At 42.8% G+C, this 26,134-nt stretch overlaps 1 protein-coding gene across 1 annotated transcript in view; it reads right to left on the minus strand.

Annotated features, from left to right (window-relative positions):
• The window catches only part of LOC144480306 (A disintegrin and metalloproteinase with thrombospondin motifs 14-like), a 178,035-nt gene that overhangs the window by 137,156 nt on the left and 14,745 nt on the right, over positions 1-26,134 (minus strand). The window contains exon 3 of the mRNA XM_078199660.1: positions 19,386-19,533. Coding sequence (XP_078055786.1) covers positions 19,386-19,533 — 148 coding nt within the window. The remainder of the gene's footprint in view (positions 1-19,385; positions 19,534-26,134) is intronic.

The raw sequence follows: 26,134 nt of genomic DNA on the forward strand, positions 1-26,134 counted from the left end.
CATAGTCTTTAGATTATTTTTTTAAAATCACTTATAAATGACAACTGCCAGAGGGGGGAACCAATTGAACAGCCAAGTTGCAAGAATTGAAAAATGTATGATCAGACGTGCTTAACTAATACAGCAAAATTGCGGCAAATATTTGTCAACCTAAAATAATGACACGTTTAGATTTATGATTCCTGTGGAGGCCAACATACCAAACGAACCCAGTCTGAACAACCCCAACGTGAAAACCAAAGGACAAGATTTCACTCATAACTTTAACAGCCAAACCAAAGTCGACGCAAGTTAAACATGAATTAACAGGCAAAAATGTGGTCAATGTAAACGAAACATTAAATGGAAGATGCAACAAAAAAAATGGACCTCATGGGTTTACTAGAGTCAATTTAACATTTATGGCACTAATTTCAGCCACAAAGTCTTTCAAAGCGCTAAATGTGCTGAGGCAGAATTCCAGCTCCTTTTCTTCAAGGATTTAGTCACCGATCCTCAGTGGACAGCAATTAGCATTCAGAAATAATCAAGGGCAACAAGGATTATGTTTCACCAACCGACCTCAGTTCCACAAGCACGGTCTTCACCAAAATGGCATACCTCCTCATAACCTCCTCAGCTTTGCTCACTGCAGTCTTGATGATGTCGATTCACCAGAAGTAGCTTTATCTGACCCCCCAAGAACACCCCTGTGCACTATATGGTCAAACGGTTCCTCTATTGTTGCTGCTTCGCTTAGTTTAATGTTATTTTCCCATATCTCTGCTCCCAGATCCCAGCTTTCGTGTACACCTCTTTCAACTGAGCCACTACCTCTTCTCTCACCTCCAAGGAGCCACTGCCTCTCTTTCTTCAAATACTGGAACATCAACCTTTGCAGGTATGGCAACTTCTTGCTCTTTCGGTCGCAGCGGAGGGTTTTTACAGAGTGAGGGTGCTATCCCCACGTTCAACCCTCCTTTTTTCAATCAGGTTCAGCATGGATGGAAGAGGAGGACAGGGCCAGCCAGAAAGACCAAGCAAAGTACATTCAGGGAGCACCTTCAAGCGTGGGACACCATCTGAACCGGTGCTGGTGCCAGTGTTTTGTGTCCATTGCCCCACACTGGACTGGAGGAACTAAGTCTAAGTAAGAAAGAAAGAGTAAAGTACCAGATGTCCCCAGTGTCACAGCTTTTCGTCACAAGGTCACATACCTGAACATAGATACAATTAACTGAATATACTCACGGCAATATCTGAACAATAAGCAAGTCTGGTTTACCAGTCCAGGTTAGAATGTGTGCCAGTCATTCACTGACCCATTTCCTAGAGCCATTTGGTTTTTTAGCAGTTGTCTTTCCCATTTTCCTTTATCATTTCTTCTTGAACCATTATTTTGTTGCTATGGTACTTGCATCCGTTTTCTTTTGCAATTTTAAAAAAACCTTTTTTGTTCACACACAGCAGCGCTAGATGGTCTTGATGCCAAATCGATAAGCCAACACGCTGCTGATTGCAGGTAGTGCTTTCTTTGAGGACAGTGCTGCTCTTTATATTATGCCCATATTCTTAGCACTGACGGTGGGAAGCAGCCAAGAAGTCTGAGGCAGGGGACAAGATACTAACTCACTATCCATCCTTCTAATGTTTGGGTTACGTAGTGAGTATCCCTTGAAGGGCAACACAGTAGAGTAAGGGTCATCCTCCAGAGATAATACTGGATAGGAGCTGCCTTTTTTCTGCTGTTAACCAAAAACTTATCTGCCCTGCAACTCTCCAGACATCACCACTGCCTGAACTACTATCCATAGCTTCAAGCAGCTTGCATTTTTAAAGATTTTTTTTCTCCCATGTAGAATTAAAGTTCATAACTTGCAGGACAAGTCTAATGAAGTGTGGGAAAGTCAACTTACTGAAAATTAACAGCCCTTATTCAACCAGGTGAGAGAAAATGTGAGAAATTCATGTTATTTATGAAACAAACTGGTACCAAACATGGATGGGAAAGCTCATGTCACCCATATAATGTCAATAACTCTATACACCATCAAGGCATGATGCAAAGCATCACAGCAAAGCTTAGCAGCAAATATTGAGAAGGAATTACAAGAAAGGAAACTCAAATGGAAACAAAACCAAAAAGGGAGCTAAACTACATTTTGTAAACAGAGTTGGAGGATTGATGCAGTTTTTGATCCATCATGATATTAGGATGTTTACAAGCCACTCATGTTTTGCCCTTATTTTGGATACAACTACATTGACTATTTATATTTTCAGCACTTGTATAAACAAGGATAGCTATGGCAATTAAGATGTTATGAATGATCAGGAAAATATTTTTAGAATCACAGAATTGCTACAGTACAGAAGGAGGCCATTCAGCCCATCGAGTCTGCACCGACCACAATCCCACCCAGGCCATATTCCCATACATTTACCCTTGCTAATCTCCCTGTCACTAAGGGGCAATTTAGCATGGACAATCCACCTAACCCGCACATCTTTGGACTGTGGGAGGAAACTGGAGCACCCAGAGGAAACCCACACAGACATGGGGAGAACGTGCAGACTCCACACAGACAGTCGCCCAATGCCGGAATTGAACCTGAGTCACTGGCGCAGTGAGGCAGCAGTTCCAACCACTGTGTTGCCCCAAATATTCCACTAATCTTACTCCTATGATGGCTCAGTTGATTCACAGTGAGAAACTGAAGGACACAGACAGGCCTCAAGTTAGATCCCCACGCTGGACAAAGCTGGGACAATGATGGAAACATCACAGTTGTTATCAGCCCCAAGTTTCAGGGTTCTGGGAAAGAAACAAGCAAGTATCTGGATTCTGAGTATTCTTTCACAATCCCTGCACGAGGTGTACATGATTCGACGGTAGACATGAGCAGTGTGCCCACACAAATTAAACACCTGCCAAGACTAACTGTCTGAACCTACACGGGTAGAATGGCCAATTGTGGGAGGTGGTAAAGATATGAGGGTAAAGAGATGACTGCTTTAGGCTAAGAGAGGAAGAGTGAAAATAAAATACAAGTGAGGCTCATTATCTTAAAATTTTTATTGTGAATAATACCCATACTTTGAAATGATCCATTCGACAATATAGGAAACAAAATAAATTATAAGAGACAATATTGTCAAAAATCTCAACAGAATAAACAGTTAAGCGTTAGGAGAATTCCACAGAATTAAGTGGAATGACTATTATATAATTCACCATCCTTTTGGCATTCTGTCGCTCTGCTCTGTAATGACTCGCACATTTTCCAACACATGCATAAGAATTCTTCATTTGCAATAGATGGTTCATGAGCCTTAGAACGCCTATAGGGTGATTGCTACAGAGAAGGACGGGGGCGGGGAGGAGATCTGGGCAACGTTTTAAAACAGATCCATCACGGATATGCACACGTTATGAATTCTAACGCTCAAAACTAATATTGTTCAATCTACACTGAACGTAGACATCCTAACTTTGGGCAGTGGGATGATACATGATGCTGAGTGTACTTATTTCCTGCCAAGGTGACAATGCTGAATATTCTGACACACAGTTCTTTAAACAATCAAACTTATGTCACAAAATTAATGTTGCTAACCCAATAAGGCAACCATACATAGAGACAAGAACATTAACAGTCTCAGCAATGCCTTGATCATCCTCACTAGTGACCAGATGCTCTCAAGTTTTCATGGTCTGTTTACAATTAAGGTCTAAAGATGGATTTTAAATTGAGCACAGTTATCATAGCTGTGCACAGCATCTGAATTCCTAGCGAATAAATGATATTAAAGTGACAAAAAGTAGATGTAACATTCCGGTCTCGGGTCAATGTCTGCGTGGAGTTTGCATGTTCTTCCTGTGTCTGCATGGGTTTCCTCCGGGTGCTCCGGTTTCCTCCCACACTCCAAAGATGTATAGGTTAGGTGGATTAGCCAATGATAAGTGCGCAGGGTTACAGGGATAGAGTGGAGGGGAGAGCCTGAATGGAATGCTTTTTCGGAGAGTCAGTGCTGACTTGATGGCCTCTTTCTGTACTGTAGGAATTCTACGGTTTCTAATAACAACTCCTGGCAGGGGTAAAACTATATGATCAAACAGGGGAGAAGGCTAGCCCACTGCAGTGGGACTGTGCTGATGCCTGCAGTCATGGTTTGCCTAAGCTAGGGTAGAGCAAAGGATCAGGGTGAGCAATGAAGTTAAACCAAGGCTTTCCCTGATGCAATTCTTTAAAGCCATCTCTCCTTTTTGGCTAAGATGAAGCGTCAGATCAAGCCCGGGAGGGGGTGCAATGCCTCACACTGTCACTGGTGTGATCGATCGCAAGATTGGATGTAATGTCTTGTCAGCTTGGATCTGTTTTGGCCCTCATGTGGGGACCATGATTGGACTTAATTTGAATTGGCTTTTTTTTAAAATTAGAAATAGAGTACCATAAGGTATCAAAAGTAATAAATTAAAGTTCCACAGTAGTGAAGTTACAGGAGGGAAACATGTATTGTTGGGGAGTCTCAGAAGTTTGGTATGTGTCTTTGCAATACAATTTAAAATTATTAAAATTAACTTTCTCAGATTATTTGCCACTATCAATAATAGTATTTTGAAAGCATTTTTCGTTCAACGGTTATCCACAGGAAGAAAGCCCTGTATCCGTATTCCTCAATAATTCTTCAAGTACATTATATGTGCATCTGTCCTTTCTCCTACAATGTGCTCCAAAAAAAAACAGAACAACTCCCTTTAATTTTCCATAGACATGTTGTTTTCAAGGATTTCAACCATCCTTGTCAAGACCCTGAGCATTTCAAAAGGAGGACCAAGCATGAGGAAGTGTCATCTGGCAAGGGAAAACCAAAGACTGGTCACGTGCCCCCTTCAGCGCCACTGTGCAGTTGGGCAGTGGGAAAGGCATTGTACCTGTTACGGTCTCTTCCACAGGGATCCTTAAAAAAAGCACCATTCAAGTCAGAGGATTTGAAGGCCAGGTAACAAGTTAATCTCCAGCGACAGGAGCTGACTGTGCCACATTCTCATCGCTGTCCCAAAGCCTCCTGGATGAAGATGTGGACAGACCTGATCAGGGCACTGATCATGCTCTTGCCAATGCCCAGTTTGGCAATGCCCAGGTAGAATCAAACTAACACATTGCATAATACAACTGGGATGGGGCACAGCTGATGGAGCAAACTGAATCTCCAGTGAACCTGTTCAACATAGTTACGGAAGGTCAGTGATGGTCTTCCATGATACTCTGGCAGGTTACCATTCGGAGGATATGAAACCTGCATCCAGTGGTTTTTTTTGGTGGCTGACGGGATACACAATGCTATCTTGTGCAGGATCCTTCCAGTCAATAATCCTCCCAAGCATGCCTGTCAACAATTCTGCAAATCTGCAAACAAAGCAAAGGGATGAATTTTAATACAAAAATCAATACTAACAATCTCAGTCACAAATGCAGCTTTCTATTCTTGGTACATATCGCTTACGTGATAAATAGAATTATTGCGACACTGCATGAACATGCTTCTAAAGTATATTATCAATTCCTTCAAATTTATCAATTTCAAGTTGCTGTGAAGACAGCTACAGAGAATGACTTCACTACAGAAAATTCACCAGTTGCTGCGGAATTAATTTTCTTGCTTCTGTTTCCAGAGTCCTCTTTCATCCTCATAACATTTTTTTTCTCAAATTAGAAAAGTAAAAGACATTTATTTTTCTTACTTACTTCTCTGTCCAGAATCTTCGTTTCTTTCCCCCTTCAGGTTTTCTAGTCTTCCAAATTGAATTTACATGCAGAATGGCTCTTGAAACACCTCCTGGGTGTGGTAGCAAGTTTCTGGACTGTTCATTCACAAGTAGTATCCCTTATACTGCGGTTAATGCATTTTTTTAGGATCTATCTTCACCTGTGCCGGTTTCAACACAGAAATGGTTTCCTCCATGTAATAAAAGCAAATTACTGCGGATGCTGGAATCTGAAACCAAAAGAGAAAATGCTGGAAAATCTCTTTTGGTTTCCTCCATGTAATGTTGCACCTGTACCCAGATGTGATGAGTGCATTCTAAAAAGTGCATTAATGCAAGATACAGTGGCAAGTTTGATGTACCCACTGCAGTGTACAGCAATGTACGCACATCTGTATCTCTTCTCCATTCTGCCCAGTAGAATGGTCCTTACTGTCATTTCAATTAACACATTTTAAAATCAAATAAAGAAAAAAAATTACTGCACTGGTTTTTCAATATGCTGTTGTGATTAAGGCCTGGACTGATTATGACTGATGTTCCAGCATAATGACAGTGGTTAGCACTGCTACCTCACAGAGCTAGTGATCCGGGTTCGATTCCCGGCCTTGAGTCACTGTCTGTGCAGAGTCTGCACGTTCTCTCCGTGGATTTCCTCCGGGTGCTCCGGTTTCTTCCCACAGTCTGAAAGATGTGCCATTTAGGTGCATTGACCGTACTAAATTCCCCCTCAGTGTACCCGAACAGGCACCGGAGTGTGGGGTGACTGGGGGAATTTCACAGTAACTTCATTGTAGTGTTAATGTAAGCCTACTTGTGACACTAATAAATAAAATTAAACATAAAAAAACTTAAACTAGTATGCTGTGTGATTAAGGCCCGGATTGATGCTTCAGCATAATGCACCAGTAACAAATAGTCTACTCCTGTCAATTCAAAGTAATTCGTTACGTCAACAAAACCAAGTTAGCCAACAGTTCAAATCAAGCAATTAAAATTAAACAGCACATCAGATGCTTTTATCAATGAATGAAATAACACTGGGCCAAATCTTGTTGGAGCAGCCAACTCGATGCACACTTCAGCTTAAAAACAATTTGCATTGCAGCTTGCCAGAGGTGTGAACTTGGTAATAGGGCATCAGGGACCTTAGTGAACTTGGCACCAATGGTTTATCTCCTGAATTTGTAAGATTTAAGGTTTGCACGAAAGAGCAGAGAAACGACAGAGGAGTTGGGTGAGTTAAGAGTCAAATCAGGTACAGAAATAGAAAGAGAGGGTAAAAAACATTGGATTGAGGAAGAGAAAAGAGGACAGAAAAGAAAAACAGAAGTATGAAATTAAAAGCATTTTAAATCTCTGAAAAAATACAACACACAAGAATGAATTGGAACAGTTTGAACTGTTCTCTTTCTGGACTAATGAGGTTGATTGGTATTGCATTAACAATTATCACATCAATAAAAATGTACTTCCATTTAACTTAAAACGCTAATTATCTGTGGTGAGTTTAATGGTAATTAATGTGCAAAGCCACCAACTTCTTAAAAAGACAGTGGAGGTTAAAGGCAAGATTCCTTTAGTACAAAGCATACATCGGAATTTTTTTTAAAAATATACTTTTCCAATTCAATCATATCAAGTCCAATTCAGAGTCTCAACAAGTTGAGACATTTCTGATCCAAGCTGACAAGACAGGGTATGCAACCCTTTACCCTGTCTTGGGCCTGATCTACATGAGCCAAGCTGATTGGAGTGTGCAGACGTCTCTGCCTCCAAGGCTTGATCTCATTTGCATCTTAGCCAAAAGGCCGAGAAGCACCCATCGGAATGAGATAGCTAAACCAACGAGTTGTGGAGATTGCAACTCACCCATATCCCTTAATCCCGGAATTTGGTAACCGATCTACACACCAATAACAGAGTAAGGCGTTAACATGCTATTATTTTTCCAGCAGGATTAAGCCGAGAGTAAATTTCATCACATTACACAGAATCTACAACCCAACTGGTCTACACCAACATTTATGCTGTAAGTGGGCCCCCTCCCAATCTCCTTTATGTGACCTTTTTGGGATATCCTTTCGCCCTCCATTTAAATAAATCTATGCTATTGGACTCAACTACTCCTTGATGTAGCATGCTCCTTAATACATTTATACCACAGTCTCTGACTGAAGACTCACTCCTGAATCCCCCACTGGATTTGTGATCCCCTCATTATCTCATTCCCACAAATGGAAACACTTTCTTTGGTCTACTCTGCTCAATGCTTTCATTGTCTTAAAGATCTCCTTCTGTTCATCCTCAGCCTTCTCTGTCCCTTCTCATGATCAGCATATCTTCTCAGTTCTAGTATTATCCTTGCAGATCTTTTTTCACCTTCACCAATAACCGAACTAAGCAACAACGAGTTAAGATTAGACTATATTCAGAGTTGCAACATGGTTAAACGTGTGTAACGAATTCTTATGTTCACAGCCTCTGCACTAAGTTTTAAAGTTTATTTGAAGTTTAGTTATTAGTGTCACAAGTAGGCTTATATTAACACTGCAGTGAAGTTGTGAAAATCCCCTCGTCGCCACACTCTGGCACCTGTTCAGATACATCGAGGGAGAATTTAGTATGGCCAATGCACCTAACCAGCACTTCTTTCGGATTGTGGGAGGAAACTGGAGCACCCGAAGGAAACCCACGCAGACATGGGGAGAACATGCAGACTCCACACAAACAGTGACCCAAGCTGAGAATCAAACCCAGGTCCCTGGCGCTGTGAGGCAGCAGTGCTAACCACCGTGCCCCACTACCCTGTTTAAAAACTGGGAAAATTAGAGATTGTTGCGATTTCTCCCACCAATCCCTGACTGTGCCAAGTTGGGAGAGGGAAGGGTTACTGTAGCATGCACTGTTAAGTTATTCCCCAGGTTAAGAGCTGGATGATGAGTACTGGGACCTTATTGGGCAGAATATTGCGGCCCCTGAGATTTCCAGGTCGTGCCAAATTGGCTCGGGTTTTGAGCAGTTTGCTGGATTTCACATTCCAGCCCCCACAGCGGCAGAGCTGTGAAACTCCACTCCAGCTGGATTCTGGTTAAATGTTGGTGATCACTTCACCTTAAGGATTTACCGATGTTTGTAACATTTTCCTCCTCCCTTCTTAAAACAATGCCTCATCCTCAATGAGTAAATTTTCTTCAATGTGTTGAATTTTTAGAATAGAGTCATAGAATCCCTACAGTGCAGAAAGAGGCCATTTGGCCCATCAAGCCTGCACCGACAACAATCCCACCCCCGCCCTATCCCCGTACGTAACCCCACATATTTACCCTGCTAATGTTCCTGACTCTAATGGGCAATTTAGCGTGGCCAATCAACCTAACCCACACATCTTTGGACTGTGGGAGGAAACCGGAGCACCCGGAGGAAACCCACACAGACATGGGGAGAACATGCAAACTCCACACAGACAGTGACCCAAGGCCAGAATCAAACCCGAGTCCTTGGCGCTCTGAAACAGCAGTGCTAACCACTATGCCACCCCATTTGTTTTGTAATGAGCAGGTGATTTGTTAAAGTGTGCAGGCCCTGAACAATGTGTTGTTGCCGCTCAGTGAATTGAAGGGGCTGATTTGTATGTGGCCGGAATAGGAACTTTCCTGTGGTCGCTGAGCTTAAGAGGGAACATTGAATGTGAGCTGGGAAGGCCAACCTTTGCCCATTCCTCATTGCCCTTGAGAAGGCGGTGTGCCACCTTCTTGAATCTCTGCAGTTCACATGGCATAGGTGTAGAGCTGTTAGGGAGTTCCTGGCTTTTGATCCAGCGAAGGAATGGTGTTGAAGTTCCAAGTCAAAAAATAAACACGGCAAGAGCGAGACAACTTCTTGCGAGCTGTCCCCAGCATACCCCCTAATTCCATCTTTTACTCTTGTTCTATGTATTTAAAAATGAACTCCAACTCTTTTATGTCATAGAAAATCATAGAAATCATAGAAACCCTACAGTGCAGAAGGAGGCCATTCGGCCCATCGAGTCTGCACCGACCACAATCCCACCCAGGCCCTACCCCCACATATTTTACCTGCTAATCCCTCTAACCTACGCATCTCAGAGGCAATTTTTAACCTGGCCAATCAACCTAACCCGCACATCTTTGGACTGTGGGAGGAAACCGGAGCACCCGGAGAAAACCCACGCAGACACGAGGAGAATGTGCAAACTCCACACAGACAGTGACCCGAGCCGGGAATCGAACCCAGGACCCTGGAGCTGTGAAGCAGCAGTGCTAACCACTGTGCTACCGTGCCGCCCTGACCTTTTCTTCTCCCCTACGTACTCTTGTTCATTTATTAGTGTCACAAGTAGGCTTACATTAACAGACAGTGACCCAATCCAGAAGTCGAACCCAGGTCCCTGGTCCTGAGGCAATGCCAAACCACTGTGCTGCCCAATACTATGTACGATATGCGTTGACTGTATAGTGCGTAAGAAACAATACTTTGCACTGTATCGTAATACATGTGACAATAATAAATCAAATCCCTCAATGTCCCTTAAGCATTTGGCTCAATTATGATTTTGGGTTGATCAATGTCGTAGGTTCGTTATGACGTTTGTCCAATGCCAGAATTTGCAGACCAGAGTTTTCATTCCTCAAGTACAAGTTTAAGCGTGTATTATATTACCGAAATTAGATATAGCTCTTGGGGCTAAAGAGATCAAGGGATATCGGGGAGGGGTGGTGGGTTCATATTAAATTTGATGGTCAGCCATGAGCAAAACGAATGGTGGAGCAGGCTTGAAGGGCTGAATGGCCTACTCCTGCTTCTATTTTCTATGTTTCTATGTAACGTCATCACTGATCAAGAACTCAGACAACAGTACAGGACCAAACACTGTCCAGAGCTGGGGGGTGAAAGCGTCAATTGTTACACAGATATTGAGGACTCATTCCATCAACTATTTAAACATGAATGTGCTTTTGCTCAGTAAAGCTTTAACCATACATACATATACACACTCCCAAAATGCTTCTGTGAAAAGTCTGGCATCTCAGCTCTATAAGAAGTTTAACAACACCAGGTTAAAGTCCAACAGGTTTATTTGGTAGCAAAAGCCACACAAGCTTTCGGAGCTCCAAGCCCCTTGGGTCAGGGGAAATGGAATAAACACTGATAATTTGCATGTACTACAACCATTATTTCTTTGCTCCACAAATCTAAATGGACAGCAATTTAGTCACGGTATTTTCACAGGACAGGAAGAAAGTACATTTTTCCATTTTCAGGTAACAAAATCAATGAAGGAAGATAACTTGGTTTAAAACAGATTCACAAACAGTTCTTAATTCATGGAAAGGAACAAAAAATATCCCAAGGTTAGAAATGAACATTTCTTTTTTTTAAACAAAACTTGACGTGATTCCAGAGCTGGCCCAGTATTGAGTTAATGCCGTGATTTTAAGATGACGTCTGAGGAACACAAAACAGAAATAATCCCCACTCTCTAGTTCTTCAGCAACACACAACCCTATTTGTGAATACATTTATGAATGAGACCCTTGTAAACCTGCCAAGACTCTTCAATTGCAAATTATATAGCTGCTCCTTTGTTCAACATTGCATATGCTCACCACTACGTATGCATCTATTAAGAACCAGGCAATGGTAAGTAAGCACATTTGAAGTGTCATTAAAGAATCTGTCCGAATAATGCGCAATTTTACTGGTCTAACTCAATCAGCATCATATCCTGCTTCTCTTCCTCAGAGAATGTGCACATAACATCAAAAATCAGGCCCATATCTTTTTACAAAGATTAGGCACATTTCATTTTCGCCTGTGAGAAATAGATTCATGAACTATTTCGATGGTCAGATGGGCCTCACATCGAACCCAAGAGCTTCCTTTCACTTAAAACGGTACATGGTTGAATTATGGTGACACTTCTTAAGAGGCTTGTTTTGATGTGCTGCCTTGTAAAATCAGAACGGACAAGCGAGAGAGTAGCAGGATGAACACATATGGCCAGAATGGTAGATGCAAACTGGACCAGCATGCATCAACACTGATGCAGACTTTGATGACTTAGACCACTCCACACTTCCTACATCATAGACAGATCCTCATGTAGTCTAATGGAGGCTTTAGGTAGAAGAGAATTATAATTTAAAATAACTTCAGCACTAATTTAAGCCCACTTTGAGCTTACTAAATACTAAATTGTCAATATCAATGAACAGGTTATAAGAACGGCACAGTGGTTAGCACTACTGCCTCACAGCGCCAGGGACCTGGATTCAATTCAGGCCTTGGGAAACTCATAGAAATAAAAATCATAGAAATCCTACAGTGCAGGAGGTCTTTCGGCCCATCGAGTCTGCACCAACAACAATCCCACCCAGGCCCTATCCCATCATCCTACATAGTTACCCCACTAATCCCTCTAACCTACACATCCCGGGACACCAAGAGGCAATTTAGCATGGCCAATCAACCTAACCCGCACATCTTTGGACTGTGGGAGGAAAACGGAACACCCGGAGGAAACCCACGCAGACACGGGGAGAATGTGCAAACTCCGCACAGACAGTGACCCAAGCCGGGAATCGAACCCGGGTCCCTGGAGCTGTGAGGCAGCAGTGCTAACCAGTGCGCCACCATGCTGCCCTTGTCTGTGCGGAGTCTGTACTTTCTCCATATCTGCATGGGTTCCTTCCAAGGTGCTCCGGTTTCCTCCCGCAGTCCAAAGACGCGCAGGTTAGATGTACTGGCCATGCTAAATTGCTCCTTAGTGTCAGGGGGATTAGCTCAAGTAAATATGTGGGGTTATGAGGATAGGGCCTGGGTAGGATTGCTATCGGTGCAGGCTTGATGGGCCGAATGGCTTCCTTCTGCACTGTAGAGATTCTATGGGGTTGGCCAAGGCTAGAAATGGAAAATGTTATATTACTTCAATCAAGGAAGCTCTTCTCAAATTAGGGTCAGAGCAGAGAGACATCAGGCCTATGAATGCTTGATGCTGACAGAAAAAGTCTTGTACATAAGCAGGTTGGTTGTATTTGACTTAAGACTGAAAATTATAGGCTTGAATCCCAGCTGCAACTGTTATTTGAACTTTTTGTTGTCGCTGAGGGAATTCTAGATTGAGCAATTAGTGAGAGGCAGCACAGTGCTGCATCTTGAAGAAAGGAAGTGCTGTCTGGACCAGTTCCCTCAGCACCAACTTACATTAATGCTTTGCTTCCTTACGTTGGAAAATATTTAACTGCACATTATGATGGGGAGAGATTGAGACCAAACAAACACAGAAGCCACAATCTGAGATGTAATTTTTCAAGCAGGGAGATTGAACAAGGAAAAATGAGTTTCAAAGTAAATGACATGGGTCAGAGACACAAGGAAAATTGGCTTCTGGCTATCAGCTTGGCTCTGTCCAAAGATAGTAGACTGAAGCCCAATTCTATATTGTCAGCACTTGGCCAAATATGCAGCACAATACAAAGGAGTCACTGCATTATTGGAGGTTCTGGGCGAAACGTCAAATTGTGGTCCCTCCAGCCTGTATTGTTTGAAGAGGAATAGAGGTGATCTCTCAGTGACACCCTGGTCCACCCCTCCATCACGCACAACTCCCCATCCCCTTCTCTCGGCACCTTCCATTGCAATCGCAGATGGTGCAACACCTATCCATTTACCTCCTCACCGTTCAAGGCCCCAAACACTCCTTTCAGGTTGAGCAGCGTTTCACTTGTACTTCCTTCAGTTTGGTCTATTGTATTCGCTGCCGCCAATGCGGTCTCCTCTACAATGGGGAGACTAAATGTAGACTGGGTGACTGCTTTGTGGAACACCTTCGCTCAGTCCGCAATCATGACCCCAGCCTTCCTGTTGCGAGCCCTTTTAACACAGCACCTTGTTCTCATGCCTGTCTCATGTCTGTCCTTGGCCTGCTGCAATGCTCCAGTGAAGCCCAAAGTAAACTGGAGGAGCAGCACCTCATCTTCCAGTTGGGCATGTTATAGTCCTCAGGACTCAACGTTGAGTTTGGCAGCTTTAAATTTTGACCTTTCTCCTCTATCTTAAGACCCTGTTTTTAAATATCCCATACATGTATTGCCTCAATGCAAACCCCGTCCCCCTCCACACCAAGCTTTTGTTCTGAAAGTTGGTACTTTTTGTTGTAGCTACAATTTAATATCCAACACATTCTCCCTCCCTTCACTTCTGACCAGTGCCGGATTTAGGCATAAGCTAAACAGGCTACAGCTTAGGGCCTCACAATCCGCAGGGGCCTCTCAAAATTTCAGAAGGTTTACAATGAAGAGAATATTTAAGAGCGGATACCAGAAAAGAAAAAGCAAGCACCAGCTTGAAGAAAAACTCAAAAAATTACCAAACTCTATGAGAGAGATCAAGCCAGCCAAATGATAAATATGTAATCAGTAAATGCATTCATTTGAAAATAATTTGTATTTTTCACTTTAAATACCTTGCTATTAAATAATTAAAAGGCATAATTATGTTTTCAATTTTTTTGTGGCGACCCAAGGTCCTGTTTTGGGACGCACCTTTGTGAGATCTTTTGGTGTAACTTTTTAACAAGGGGCCTCCAAGCTTTATATAGCTTAGGGCCTCACCAAGTCTAAATCCGGCACTGCTTCTGACGAAGAGCTAAAAGGACCTAGAATGTTAACTCTGTTTCTCTCCTTCCAGATGTTGCCAGACCTGCAGCATCCTCTGTTCTTGTTAGCCCCCAGTGTCCTGACTTACAACTATCCCTTAATAAACATCACCAAAGACAAATATATATACATACACATACATACTGTATCATTATGTTCAAAATTCAGTTAGGGAGAGGCAGTGGCATGGTGTATTGTCGCTGGACTAGTAATCCAGAGACCCAGGGTGATGCTCTGGGAACCCAGTTCAAATCCCATCATAGTAGATGGTAAAAATCTGGAATTAAAAGTCTAATAATAATCATGAAACCATTGTTGATTGTCGTAAACAAAACCCATCTGGTTCACTAACATACTTCAGGGAAGAAAACCTTCCATCCTTACCTGGTATGGCCTACATATGACTCCAGATCCACAGCAACGTGGTTGACGCTTAAAATGCCCTCTGAAATGGATTAGGTTCAAAGGCAATTGGGGATGGGCAATAAATGTTGGCCCAGCCAGCGACACCCACATCCCATGAATGGACAGCAAAAAAACTCAGTTAGATTTTTGGTCTCTCAAGGAATCAAGGGGAGCGTGCAGGAAAGTAGATTTGAGAGAGATCATCAAACCAAATGGCAGAGCAGGCCCACAGTGCCATATGGTCTAATCCTGCTCATATTTCTCATGGCTCTGACATCATTGTGCACATTGCCAGTGTGCTTCACTGACCATGAAGCTTCAGGATGTCCTGAGGGGACACACAGTTTTACGTAACTGAATGTTCTTTGTTTACTTCAACACATGAAGAAGAAACATGGGAACCAGGCAAACAGCCTGGGGCATGGAGATTGTAGGGCTAGACAAAATTTCCCAGCTAGAGTGGAATAAAGGACATGGGGGTTTCGAAGACAGAAGATAAAATTCCTAAAATTAATTTACTTGAGCACGGGGAGCTTGGCAAGGACAGAGGTAATTGTCATTTACAATTCTGCGTAGGGGTCCGGAAAGCTGATGCTTATGAAGGTATGGTGAGGGCTTCAAGCAGCTGTGGAGGTGAAGTAAATGGACAATTTATAAGGAGGTCTTAATGATGGACTAGACATGGACTTGAAAGCCAAACAGAATGGCAAGGATTCGTGTGAAGAAAAAGATTGAAGTTAGAGCCAAAAATACGTAACAAAACCCCCAAAAAATTTGTTTCACTCCTGTTAACATCATGTTTTAAGACCTAGTACTTGATTTTCAATAACCAGCTGCATAACAAATGTATAAAAGTGCGGAAAAGGTTTCACGAATGGTTCCAGGGTTGAGGAACTTCAGTTATGAAGACAAATTGGAGAAGTTAGGGCTCTTTTCCTTGGAGAAAAAAAAGGCTGGGAGGAGATTTGATAGAGGTGTTCAAAATCATGAGGGGTCTGGATCGAGTAGATAGGGAGAAACTGTTCCCACTTGTGAAAGGATCAAAAACCAGAGGGCAAAAGAAGCACATGCGACATGAGGGAAAATCACTCGCTGTGAGAAGAAGTTAAGATCTGGAATGCATTGCCTAAGAGTGTGGTGGAGGCAGGTTCAATTGAAACATTCAAAAGGGAATTAGACTGTTTTGTGCACAGTTACAGGAAGAAGGCAGGAGAATGGCACTAAGTGAATTGCTCATTCAGAAAGCCGGTGCAGATGGGCCAAATGGCCTGCTTTTGTGGGGTAACAATTCTGTAGTACAGCAGCAAGCCTACAATCAATGGCGGTGCAGTGAACCTAATGCATTTCAGAGGGCATTTTAAGCGTCAACCACGTTGCTGTGGATCTGGAGTCATATGTAGGCCATACCAGGAGAATCAAGTGCCACTGACTACATACAGAAGCTGCCACCAAATTTTCAGATGATGATACTGATGGGGCAATGTCTATAACAGGAATGGATCAATAAAGGAATCTCGTGGCACACACGTGCGAATTGTGAAGACATGAAGGACAAACTCTTGGAGATATTGCAACTGTATTTGAAACTGTACGAGTGTAATCATGAGATACTGATAAAATAGAAACCACAGGAGAGGCTGGGAGTAAGAATGGAATTGTCTACAATATAAAAAGTAGCAGGTCAAGAGGACAGAGAACGGCAGCTGCAGAGAAACATCACGACACTGGTAACCGTGACCAGGGTTCAGTGCTGTAGGTGAATAGGAAACTGGATTGCTGGAACTCAGACAGAGAAAACTGGTCTTGTGGACATTAATGACTTGTTGTAGGACCTTGGAGAAAAAGTAGAGTTGGTTAAGATAGTGAGTGTTCCTTTTCAGAAGGGAGCTAGGAGTATTTTTGACAGATAGACCTAGAAGCTGCTCATCATAGATTACACTATAAAGTAGGACGAAAGTTAAATCATTTGCTTCATTGAAGAACGGTAACTTGAGAGAAGGAAGAACCAATGAAGGAACAAAACTACAAATATTAATAACCAAAGCTTAGCAATTAACAACCATTCTCAAATCAGTTGATTAAAAAGTCCAGGAACAGTACCATTTGAGTTCCTATGGTCTAGTCTTTAGGCTAACGAGTGATGAGGTATGAATTACACATGTGTGTGGTCTCAAATTGGATGTGGGCCAGCAATTGCATAAGGCCAAAATTCAGGGAGACTCTCCGTTCTTTCCACACTCCCCATCTGTTACTGTTTTCCTTCTATTGCCACATTTCATGATGGAACTATTGGTAACAAAGGCTTATGAAGAACAGCGGTTTTTAAAAATCATACCAAAAAAAATACGATAAATGTCTGACACTAAAGATCAATTAAACAAAATAATTTTCACATTATGCAGATTACAATTAAATGGAAGCAAATTATCTCAGCATCCAAAATTAAATATCATGCAAAACACATTTCAAATCGAGGGCTTCCATCTTACTGTGATTGGTACAATTAGACCCTTCTCATTAGAAAGTTCGAGGTTCAAATTCTAGATTAGACTGTCATGTCTTGCTTTAAATGTCCAACGTTTCCTCTTCTCATCTGAATTATGCCCCTTATCGGAAAATCATGCAGGTAATTGTTATGTAGAATTACAGTCCTAATCTGTGTCAGCCCCCAAGATCGCAGTAATCAGTCCACAGGTAGAGCAATTACAGCAAACACAAGACTAATTCTCTTTTTCTTATATATCAGGAACTCCGGCGTTAGTGAGTTCTCTCACTGGCTTTGTTGTCCAAATGCCTTATCTTCACTAATGTGCACCTGCAATAATTTACCACCTTACACTCCAGTCAACCGAAATTGTATTGGGAACAAATCTCATGGTCACTATTTTCCATCCTGACATAGAGCCCTAACGAACTGGCCAACATCGTCCATCAAGGATTGCCAAATCCAGGCAAGTGGAGAGTATTCCATCACACTCCTGATTGGTGCCTTGTAGATGCTGGACAGTCTTTGGGGAGTCAGGAGGTAAGTTACTCGCCGCAGTATTCCTAGCCTCTGACCTGCTCTTGTAGCCACTGTGATGTTTTTGGTCAATGGTAATCCCAAGGGTGTTGAGAGTGGGGGATTCAGTGATGGTAACACCACTGAATGTCAAAGGCGATGGGCTTCATTGAGGTATATTCAGATTTTTTTAAATGGAGGCTGAGCCACGAGATTTCAGGAGCGTCTAAATATTTCAGCTTTTTAAAATGTTTTCTCATTTCATTGAAACGCTCTGTGTGTATGAAGTGTGTACAGAAGACAAGTGCAAGTGTCCTTAAAGAATGCAACATATCACACAGGAATGTTGAACGTTAAAATGAATAGACTGTAAAAGCCTACACAGGCAAGTTATGTTAGTTAAGCATTTTACAGAATTACTAAGCAGTACCTTAAACTATCAATTTACAGGATTCTCTTTATTAATATTTTGGCAAAACTGCAAATACTATTTCAATTCAGAAGAGATTCTTCTGAAAATAAAGATATATTACAGGGTGGATGTCATATGGACTTATAAAGGATTCAGAACTAAAATACTAAAAAGCACTTAATATCGTGCAATATTAATATTGTTCGGTTACGAGATCAGAAATCCCAAGGTATGTTATGAAGTTAGTCTCGATCCCAGTTATTTGCTATTTTGACGTTGTGAGGAAATGATGTTTCACTCCAGGCGTGATTCTACTGACAAACTGGGAATTATATCAAAATAAACTTTATTTAACAAAGCAGTTTAATGAATTAGCTTAACATTTACCAACTGAACAATACTTAAACATGACAAGATACAGTTCTTAACTGCTAACCTGTCTCTATTAGTTCCAATTCAAGCAATATTCCTCTTACATACTTAAAACCCCTCTTCAAAAATCAGTTAGCAAACACAGGCTTACATGCTTGTACTTGTTAACAGCCCTAGACCTTTTTGAGCACCTCTGGAGAGAGAGAGATCTTTTCACAGAGAGAACAGCCATCACTTTCAAACAGCTCCTGCCAGCAACCTCCAGAGAGAGACAGAAAGATATCTCTTACTTCTTTCAGAACCAAGGAGAAACTGACTATTTAAAAAGCTGTGCATCTTCCCTGCAAGCTTAGCTCCGCCCATTAGCACATGACTGTCAATCAATCTAATCAAAACCCTACTCTGAAACCCCAAAGGAAACCCAAGTAAACACAAATGCATTAACTCTGTTTAGACAAACACACCATTAGCGAAAATCAGTCATTATCCTGGATTCTCAACATTTGAGCAGCCTGTTGCCCAGGCAAATTGTCAGCGTATAAAACAAAGCTGAATTTTCAACCTACCCTTACAAGAAACATGCTTTTAAAAATACACTTCTTAAAGGCTCAGTATCATCACCATATGCACAATGTAGTCTGGAGACCACACTAGCTTTAATAAACCAAGTTAACAAAATTAACCAAGATTTTTGTATCCAACAAACGCTTTGTAAAAAAAATTACTTAAGCTGAAACTTTTAGAAGCCATGAGTCCTTTCAATACCTTCAACATGTAGATCTTCAGGTTGTGCTTGTTTGACAGATGACCGACGATACACCACATGAACACGACCTTTTTCCTCCTGTGCCTGCTGCCCTTTTTCCAATGGCTCAATGAAAAACTCGCCAGTGTCTGCCCGAATCAATCCAGCCTGTTAAATATAAAGAGGGAATTATACATTATTTAGTCACCATAAGGTGCAATATTTCTGCATAAATTAAGAGGAAAGGGCTCTTGCGGATGTTTTCAAATGTAGATTTTTTAAAAATACAACATTGTAGTGGCTCTTGCCAATAAGAGCCAGCATCTGGTAATGTTTTCACTGACTCCTCCCCCATCTATCACTAATTATTTCTTGCAGCAGGCTGGCTAAACAACATAGCAAAATTAGGGACACTGATCATGCTTTTTTAAAAATGCACTAATTTAATGCACAAATGGAAATAGATCAAATGACAGTGAGATTGTAATAATGGAAAATTATTGGTGTTTAACAATTCAATGCTCAAATGTTCATTCTAATCTTACCTTTAAGTATGTGTTTGATCATAGAATCCCTACAGTACAGGAGGAGGCCATTCTGCCCATCGAGTCTGCACCGACCACAATCCCACCCAGGCCCTATTCTCACAACCCCATGCATTTACCCTAGCTAGTCCCCCTGACACTAAAGGGTCAATTCAGCATGGCCAATCAACCTAACCCGCACATCTTTGGACTGTGGGAGGAAACCGGAGCACCCGGAGGAAACCCACGCAGACACGGGGAGAATGTGCAAACTTCACACATAAGACAGTGACCCAAGCCGGGAATCGAACCCAGGTCCCTGGTGTTGTGAGGCAGCAGTGCTAACCACTGTGCCACCGTGTCGCCCCATCATTGATCATCATAGAATCCCTACGGTGCAGGAGGAGGCCATTTGGCCCATCGAGCCTGCGCCAATGACAATTCCATCCAATCTTCATAACCCCACATATTCATCCTGCTACCCACCCCCCGCCAACACTAAGGGGCAATTTAGCATGGCCAATCTGCTTAATCTGCACATCTTTGGACAGTGGGAGGAAACCGGAGCACCCGGAGGGAACCCATGCAGACACAGGGAGAACATGCAAACTCCACACAGATAGTGGGAGGAAACCGGAGCACCCGGAGGAAACCCACGCAGTCACAGAAGAACATGCGAACTCCACACAGACAGACAGTCACCCAAAGCCGGAATTGAACCCGGGTGCCTGGCGCTGTGATGCAGCAGTGCTAACCACTGCGCCACCGTGGGATGTACAAAATACATGTATTTTGTTTTATCCCAGATTTTATTTCCCTTGCTACTTGTCTCAGATAAGCCATTTATGTCAATCAAGTTGAGAGATTGGTGCTGGATTGTATCAACTTGGAAGCAAACGGTCAGAGTTCGTCTAAAGGATCTGGTGAATAAAGGTATCAATTGATCCACTTCCAAGACATAAAAGGAAGTTCATTTTCTGCTGCAGCTGCATTAGGGGTGGTATAATGGGCATCAACACCAGAGGCTAGGACAAGGAAAACAACGAGTGGCCCAGCTATAGAGTGGTTCATATCAGACGGGTCAGATGAGGGCAGGACCAAACAAAGTGGTGCCACTTGCCACAACTGAATAGACTGCCAAAATGCATCAGCTGAATGAAAAACAGCCACTTGGATGCAATCATGGGTTTCAAGTATCTGTGAAGACTTACAAAATGAATTGGGGAAAGAAAATATGGGAGGTGGAGGAGTTTGATACATTTGTCAAGCATACTGGAGAATAGACAGAACTCCAGTACTTGCATCTAGGCAGCACAATATGACTTAGCATAGTTCAGCAGCAGGCATCACACACTGTGGCAAATAGCGTGGAGGACAGGACAAAACATAACATGCAAGTTTAATTTTTTCATAGAATGTGGACACCAGCATTTTTATTGCACATCACAAATTGCCCTCGAGAGGGTGGTGATAAGCCGCCTTCTTGAACTACTGAAGTCTATGCACAGTGTTGTTAGGCAGGGAGTTCCAGGATTTTGACCAAGTGACAGTGAAGTAATGCCAATATAGTTCCTAATCCGGATGACACCCATGCACCTGCTGCCCTATTCTTGGGTGGTAGAGGTCGCAGGTCTGGAAGGGGCTGTGGAAAGAGCGTTGGTGAGTTGCTTCAATGCAACTTGCAGATGGCACACACTACTGCCACTGTGCACCTGCGCTGGAGGGGTGGGTGCAGGAGGTGGTGGCAGAAGGGGTGCCAATCAAGTGGGCTGCTTTTCCTGGACGGTGTCAAGATCGAGTGTTGCTAGAGCTGTGCTCATCCAAGCAAGTATCCTCCTGACTTGCGTCTTGTAAATGGTGGACAGGCTTTGGAGAGTCAAGAGGTGAGTTAGTCGCCACAGGATTCCTAACCTCTAACCTGCTCTTGTAGTCATAGTATTTAAATGGCTAGTCCAGTTCAGTTTCTGGTCAGGTAACACAAGGATGTTGTTAGTGGCGGATTCAGCAATGGTAATGCCATTGAATGTCAAAGGTCTCTTACTGCGGATGGTCATTGCCTGGCACCTGTGTGGTGTGAATGTCCCTTACCATTTATCAACCCAAGTCGAGTTGCTGTCCAGGTCTTGCTGCATATGGACACGGGGTGCTTTAGTATATGACTTGGAATTGGTGCTGAACATTGTCCACTGATGTTTGCACATTCTCCTTCTGATGGAAAGGAGGTCATTAATGAAGAATCTGATGATGGTTAGACCTAGGACACTATGCTGAGGAACTCCTGCAGTGATCTCCTGAGACTGAGATGATGGACCACCAAAAACCACTTTCATTTGTGCTAAGTATGACTCCAAGCAGAGGAGAGCTTTCCCCATGATTCCCATTGACTCCAGTTTTGCTGGGGCTCCTTGATGCCACACTAGGTCAAACGCTGCCTCGATGTCAAAGGCAGTCACTCTCATCTCACCTCTGGAGTTCTCAAATCTTTTATCCACGTTTAGACTCGGGTTGTAATGAGGTCAGGAGCTGCGTGGTTCTGGCAGAACCCAAATTGAGAGTCAGCGAGCAAGCTGTTTCTGAGCAAGTGCCGCTTGAAAGCACCATCAATGACACCTTCCAATTGAGAGTAGACTGATGGAATGGCAGTTGGCCAGGTTGGATTTTTTTCTGCTTTTTGTGTACAGGACATAACTGGGCAATTTTCCACACTGCTGGGTAGATTCCAGTGTTGTACCTGTAGTGGAACAGTGGGTAAGGGCGCAGCTAGTTCTAGCAGCTAGGAGCACAAGTCCTGAGTACTATTGCCAATGTTGTCAGGGCTCACATCATTTGCAATATCCAGTGCCTTCAGCCATTTCTTGATGTTATGTGGAGTGAGTCAAATTGGCTGAAGACTTGCATCTGTGATGCTGGAGGCCTCTGACGGAGGCCAACATGGATCATCCGCTCAGCAGGTCTGGCTGAAGATGGTTGCAAATGCTTCAGCCTTTCCTTTTGCACTGATACGGTTAGCCGCCTCATTTCGAATTTTAAAGTTTATTTATATACCGTATTTCTGGAGCCTCCCCCTCTATTTAGTTGTTTAATTGTCCACCACCATTTATGACTGGATGTGGCAGGATTGCAGAACTTAAATCTGATCTGGCGGTTATGCAATCACTTAGCACTGTCTATCGCATGCTGCTTTTGTTGCTCAAGCAATCACATGTTGCAGCTTCACCAGGTTGACACCTCATTTTTAGGTATGTGCTGCTCCTGGCATACCCTCCTGCACTCTTCATTGAATCAGGTTGATCTGTCTTTGGTAGAGTGGCGCATGCCAGGCCATGAGGTTACAGATTCCATTTGTATACGATTCTGCTGCCAATGGTTCACAGAGCCTCAGGATGCCCAGTTGAGTCACTTGATCTGTTAAAAGTCTATCACCTTTAGCACAATGGTAGTGCCACGCAACATAATGGAGTGTTTCCTGAAACGTGAAGATGGGACTTTCATCTCCACAAGGACTGTACTGTAGTCACTCGTGCCAATCCTGTCATGCACTAATGCACCTGTGGCAGGTAGATTGGTGAGCACAAGGTCAGGTAGGTTTTTCCCTCTAGTTAGTTTCCTCATCACTTGCTGCAGACGCAGTCTAGCAGCCATGTCCTTTAGGCCTCGACCCGTAGTAATGCTACCGAGCCACTCCTGGCGATGGACATTGCAATCTGTGCCCTCACCACCCACAGTGCTTCCCTAAGTGGTGTATTGATTTATCAGCTGGGGGGTGGAGGCATTATCTGTAAAGTATGATTCAGTGAGTCAGGCTGTTGCTTGTCTAGTCTGTGGACTCCTCTCTCAATTTTAGCATAAGCCCCCAGATGTCAGTAAGGAGGACTTTGCAGGGTCAACAAGGCTGAATTTACTATTGTTGTTTCCAGTGTCCAGATTAGTGTCGGATAATCTATCTAGTTTTATTCCTTTTTGTAGACTTTGTACCAGTTTGACACAACTGAGTGGCTTGCTAGGCCATTTCAGAGAGCAGTTAAGAGTCAACCACATTGCTGTGGGTTTGGAGTCACACGGAGAACAGACTAGTTAAGGATGGCAGATTTTGTTCCCTAAAGGGACATTCATGAACCAGATGGGTTTTTACGACAATCGACAGTGGTTTTGTGGTCACTATTAGAGACTAGTTTTTGTTTTTGCAGTTTAAAAAAAAAGTATACTTCCAATGGACGGGTTGCAGTGATACCGACGGAATTCAAATCTATCTAATGTCAGCATCAAGTAATCTTAGTTGAGAGTCAAGCCAATCTAGATACAAAGTAAAGCTCACCCTACATTGCAAATAATTTGCTTCAACTACAGTGAGAAAAATACAGCAACTACGAGTTACATTTGAATTCCCACGCTACCCATGCAATGGGCCTCCTTGAGGGACATTCCTAATTAGCAACGAACTATAGGCAGCTTTATGCTGTAGACTCATGCCCACTAGAGATGGAGTTGAAACTATACAAACTTATTTTACTTCACAGCCTTTATAAACGTCAGAGAAGAGACTTTTATCCAATGACCCTTGGCTGCATTGGTCCCAGGGTCTCGAGATAAAAGGACAATGTTCTAATGTACAGCACCACTTCCTCTCCCTTTCACCCGCATTCTAAACAAAAATATCATTTTATTTAAGTTAGAGAATACAAAGAGCAGACGCATCAATGCCAAACAAACCAGCAACTTCTGTCTCAATAATGCACGCATTTCTTCATATCCATTCAGCTCTGCATCAACTACCCAGACTAAAATTTATTATCGCACTAAATATTATGGTGGCACGGTGGCACAGTGGTTAGCACAGCGCCAGGGACCTCGGTTCAATTCCAGCCTCGGGTCAGTCTGTCTGGAGTTTGCACATTCTCCCTGTGTCTGTGTGGGTTTCCTCCGGGTGCTCCGGTTTTTTTCCACACTCCAAAGATGTGCGGGTTAGGTTGATTGGCTATTGCTAAACTGCCCCTTCGTGTCAAGGGGGTTAGCAGGGTAAACACGTGGGATCACGAGGATAGGGCCTGAGTGGGATTGTTGTCAGTGTTGGCTCGATGGGTCGCATGACCTCCTCCTGCACTGTAGGGATTCTATGATTCATTTCTCTTCTTCTATTCATCCAACAAGCAAATAATTCACCCCATTACATATGTACTCACCCACCAAATCCTAAAGAATGGCTATTTTCCAATGTTACAGATTTGGAACACCCTCAAATTGGAACACCCTCAATCCGTCAATCAATGTTTTAAAACTTGATTAAATCTCAAGACTTAAATTCCTACGATGCTCATTTCTGGTTATGAATTTTTAGTGACTAATTTAACTTCTTGCCTGTCACTGCTGGTCTCTCCAGCTCCCGACATCTCCTCTGACCCATCAAGCACACACATCTCCACGATTCTGTCAATTTTAAAACATTGACTGACTGATTACATTGAGGGTGCACCAAATCTGTAACATTGGAAAACAGCCATTCTTTAGGATTTGATAGGTGAGTACATGTGTAATGGGGTGAATTATTTGCTCTCATTGGATAAATAGAAGAAGAATGCATCATAGAATCCACAGCTCCATTGCCTCTCCCTTCACTGCCCTCAACAGGTGATAAACGGTGTCCCATGCCACTATTCTACCCTTCTAAAGACTTCATCAGCTACAGTCATCTGCTGCCAGATCTGGCTGGACCATCTCAAGCAGTGCAACCACTTTCTCTCCACAAACCTTCATATTCTGAGATCAAAGATAAAGTTTAGAGTTTATTTATTAGAGTCACAAGTAGGCTTACATTAACATTGCGATGAAGTTACTGTGAAAATCCCCTAGTCGCCACACTCTGGCGTCTGTTCAGGTAACACTGAGGGAGAATTTAGCATGGCTAATACACCTAACCAGCACGTCCTTCAGATTGTGGGAGGAAACCGAAGCACCCGGAGGAAACCCACGCAGACATGGGGAGAACATGCAGACTCTGCACAGAGTCACCCAAGCCAGGAATCGAACCTGGTCCCTGGTGCTGTGAGGCAGCAGTGCTAACCACTGTGCCACCGTAATAGAAAGACCAGTAGAAGTAGATTTTCACGACCAACCTTATCAAAACCCTCCAGAATTTTGAATGCCTCTGCTGAAGTTCCTTAGTTCTTTATTTTCACGGCAATAACTCCAGTTTCTTTGGTCTCCCATCATAGGTAAAATCACTCATCCACGGTATATATTTTAGTACA

Source organism: Mustelus asterias, chromosome 28, assembly GCF_964213995.1.
Source record: "Mustelus asterias chromosome 28, sMusAst1.hap1.1, whole genome shotgun sequence".
NCBI classification, from domain to species: Eukaryota; Metazoa; Chordata; class Chondrichthyes; order Carcharhiniformes; family Triakidae; genus Mustelus; species Mustelus asterias.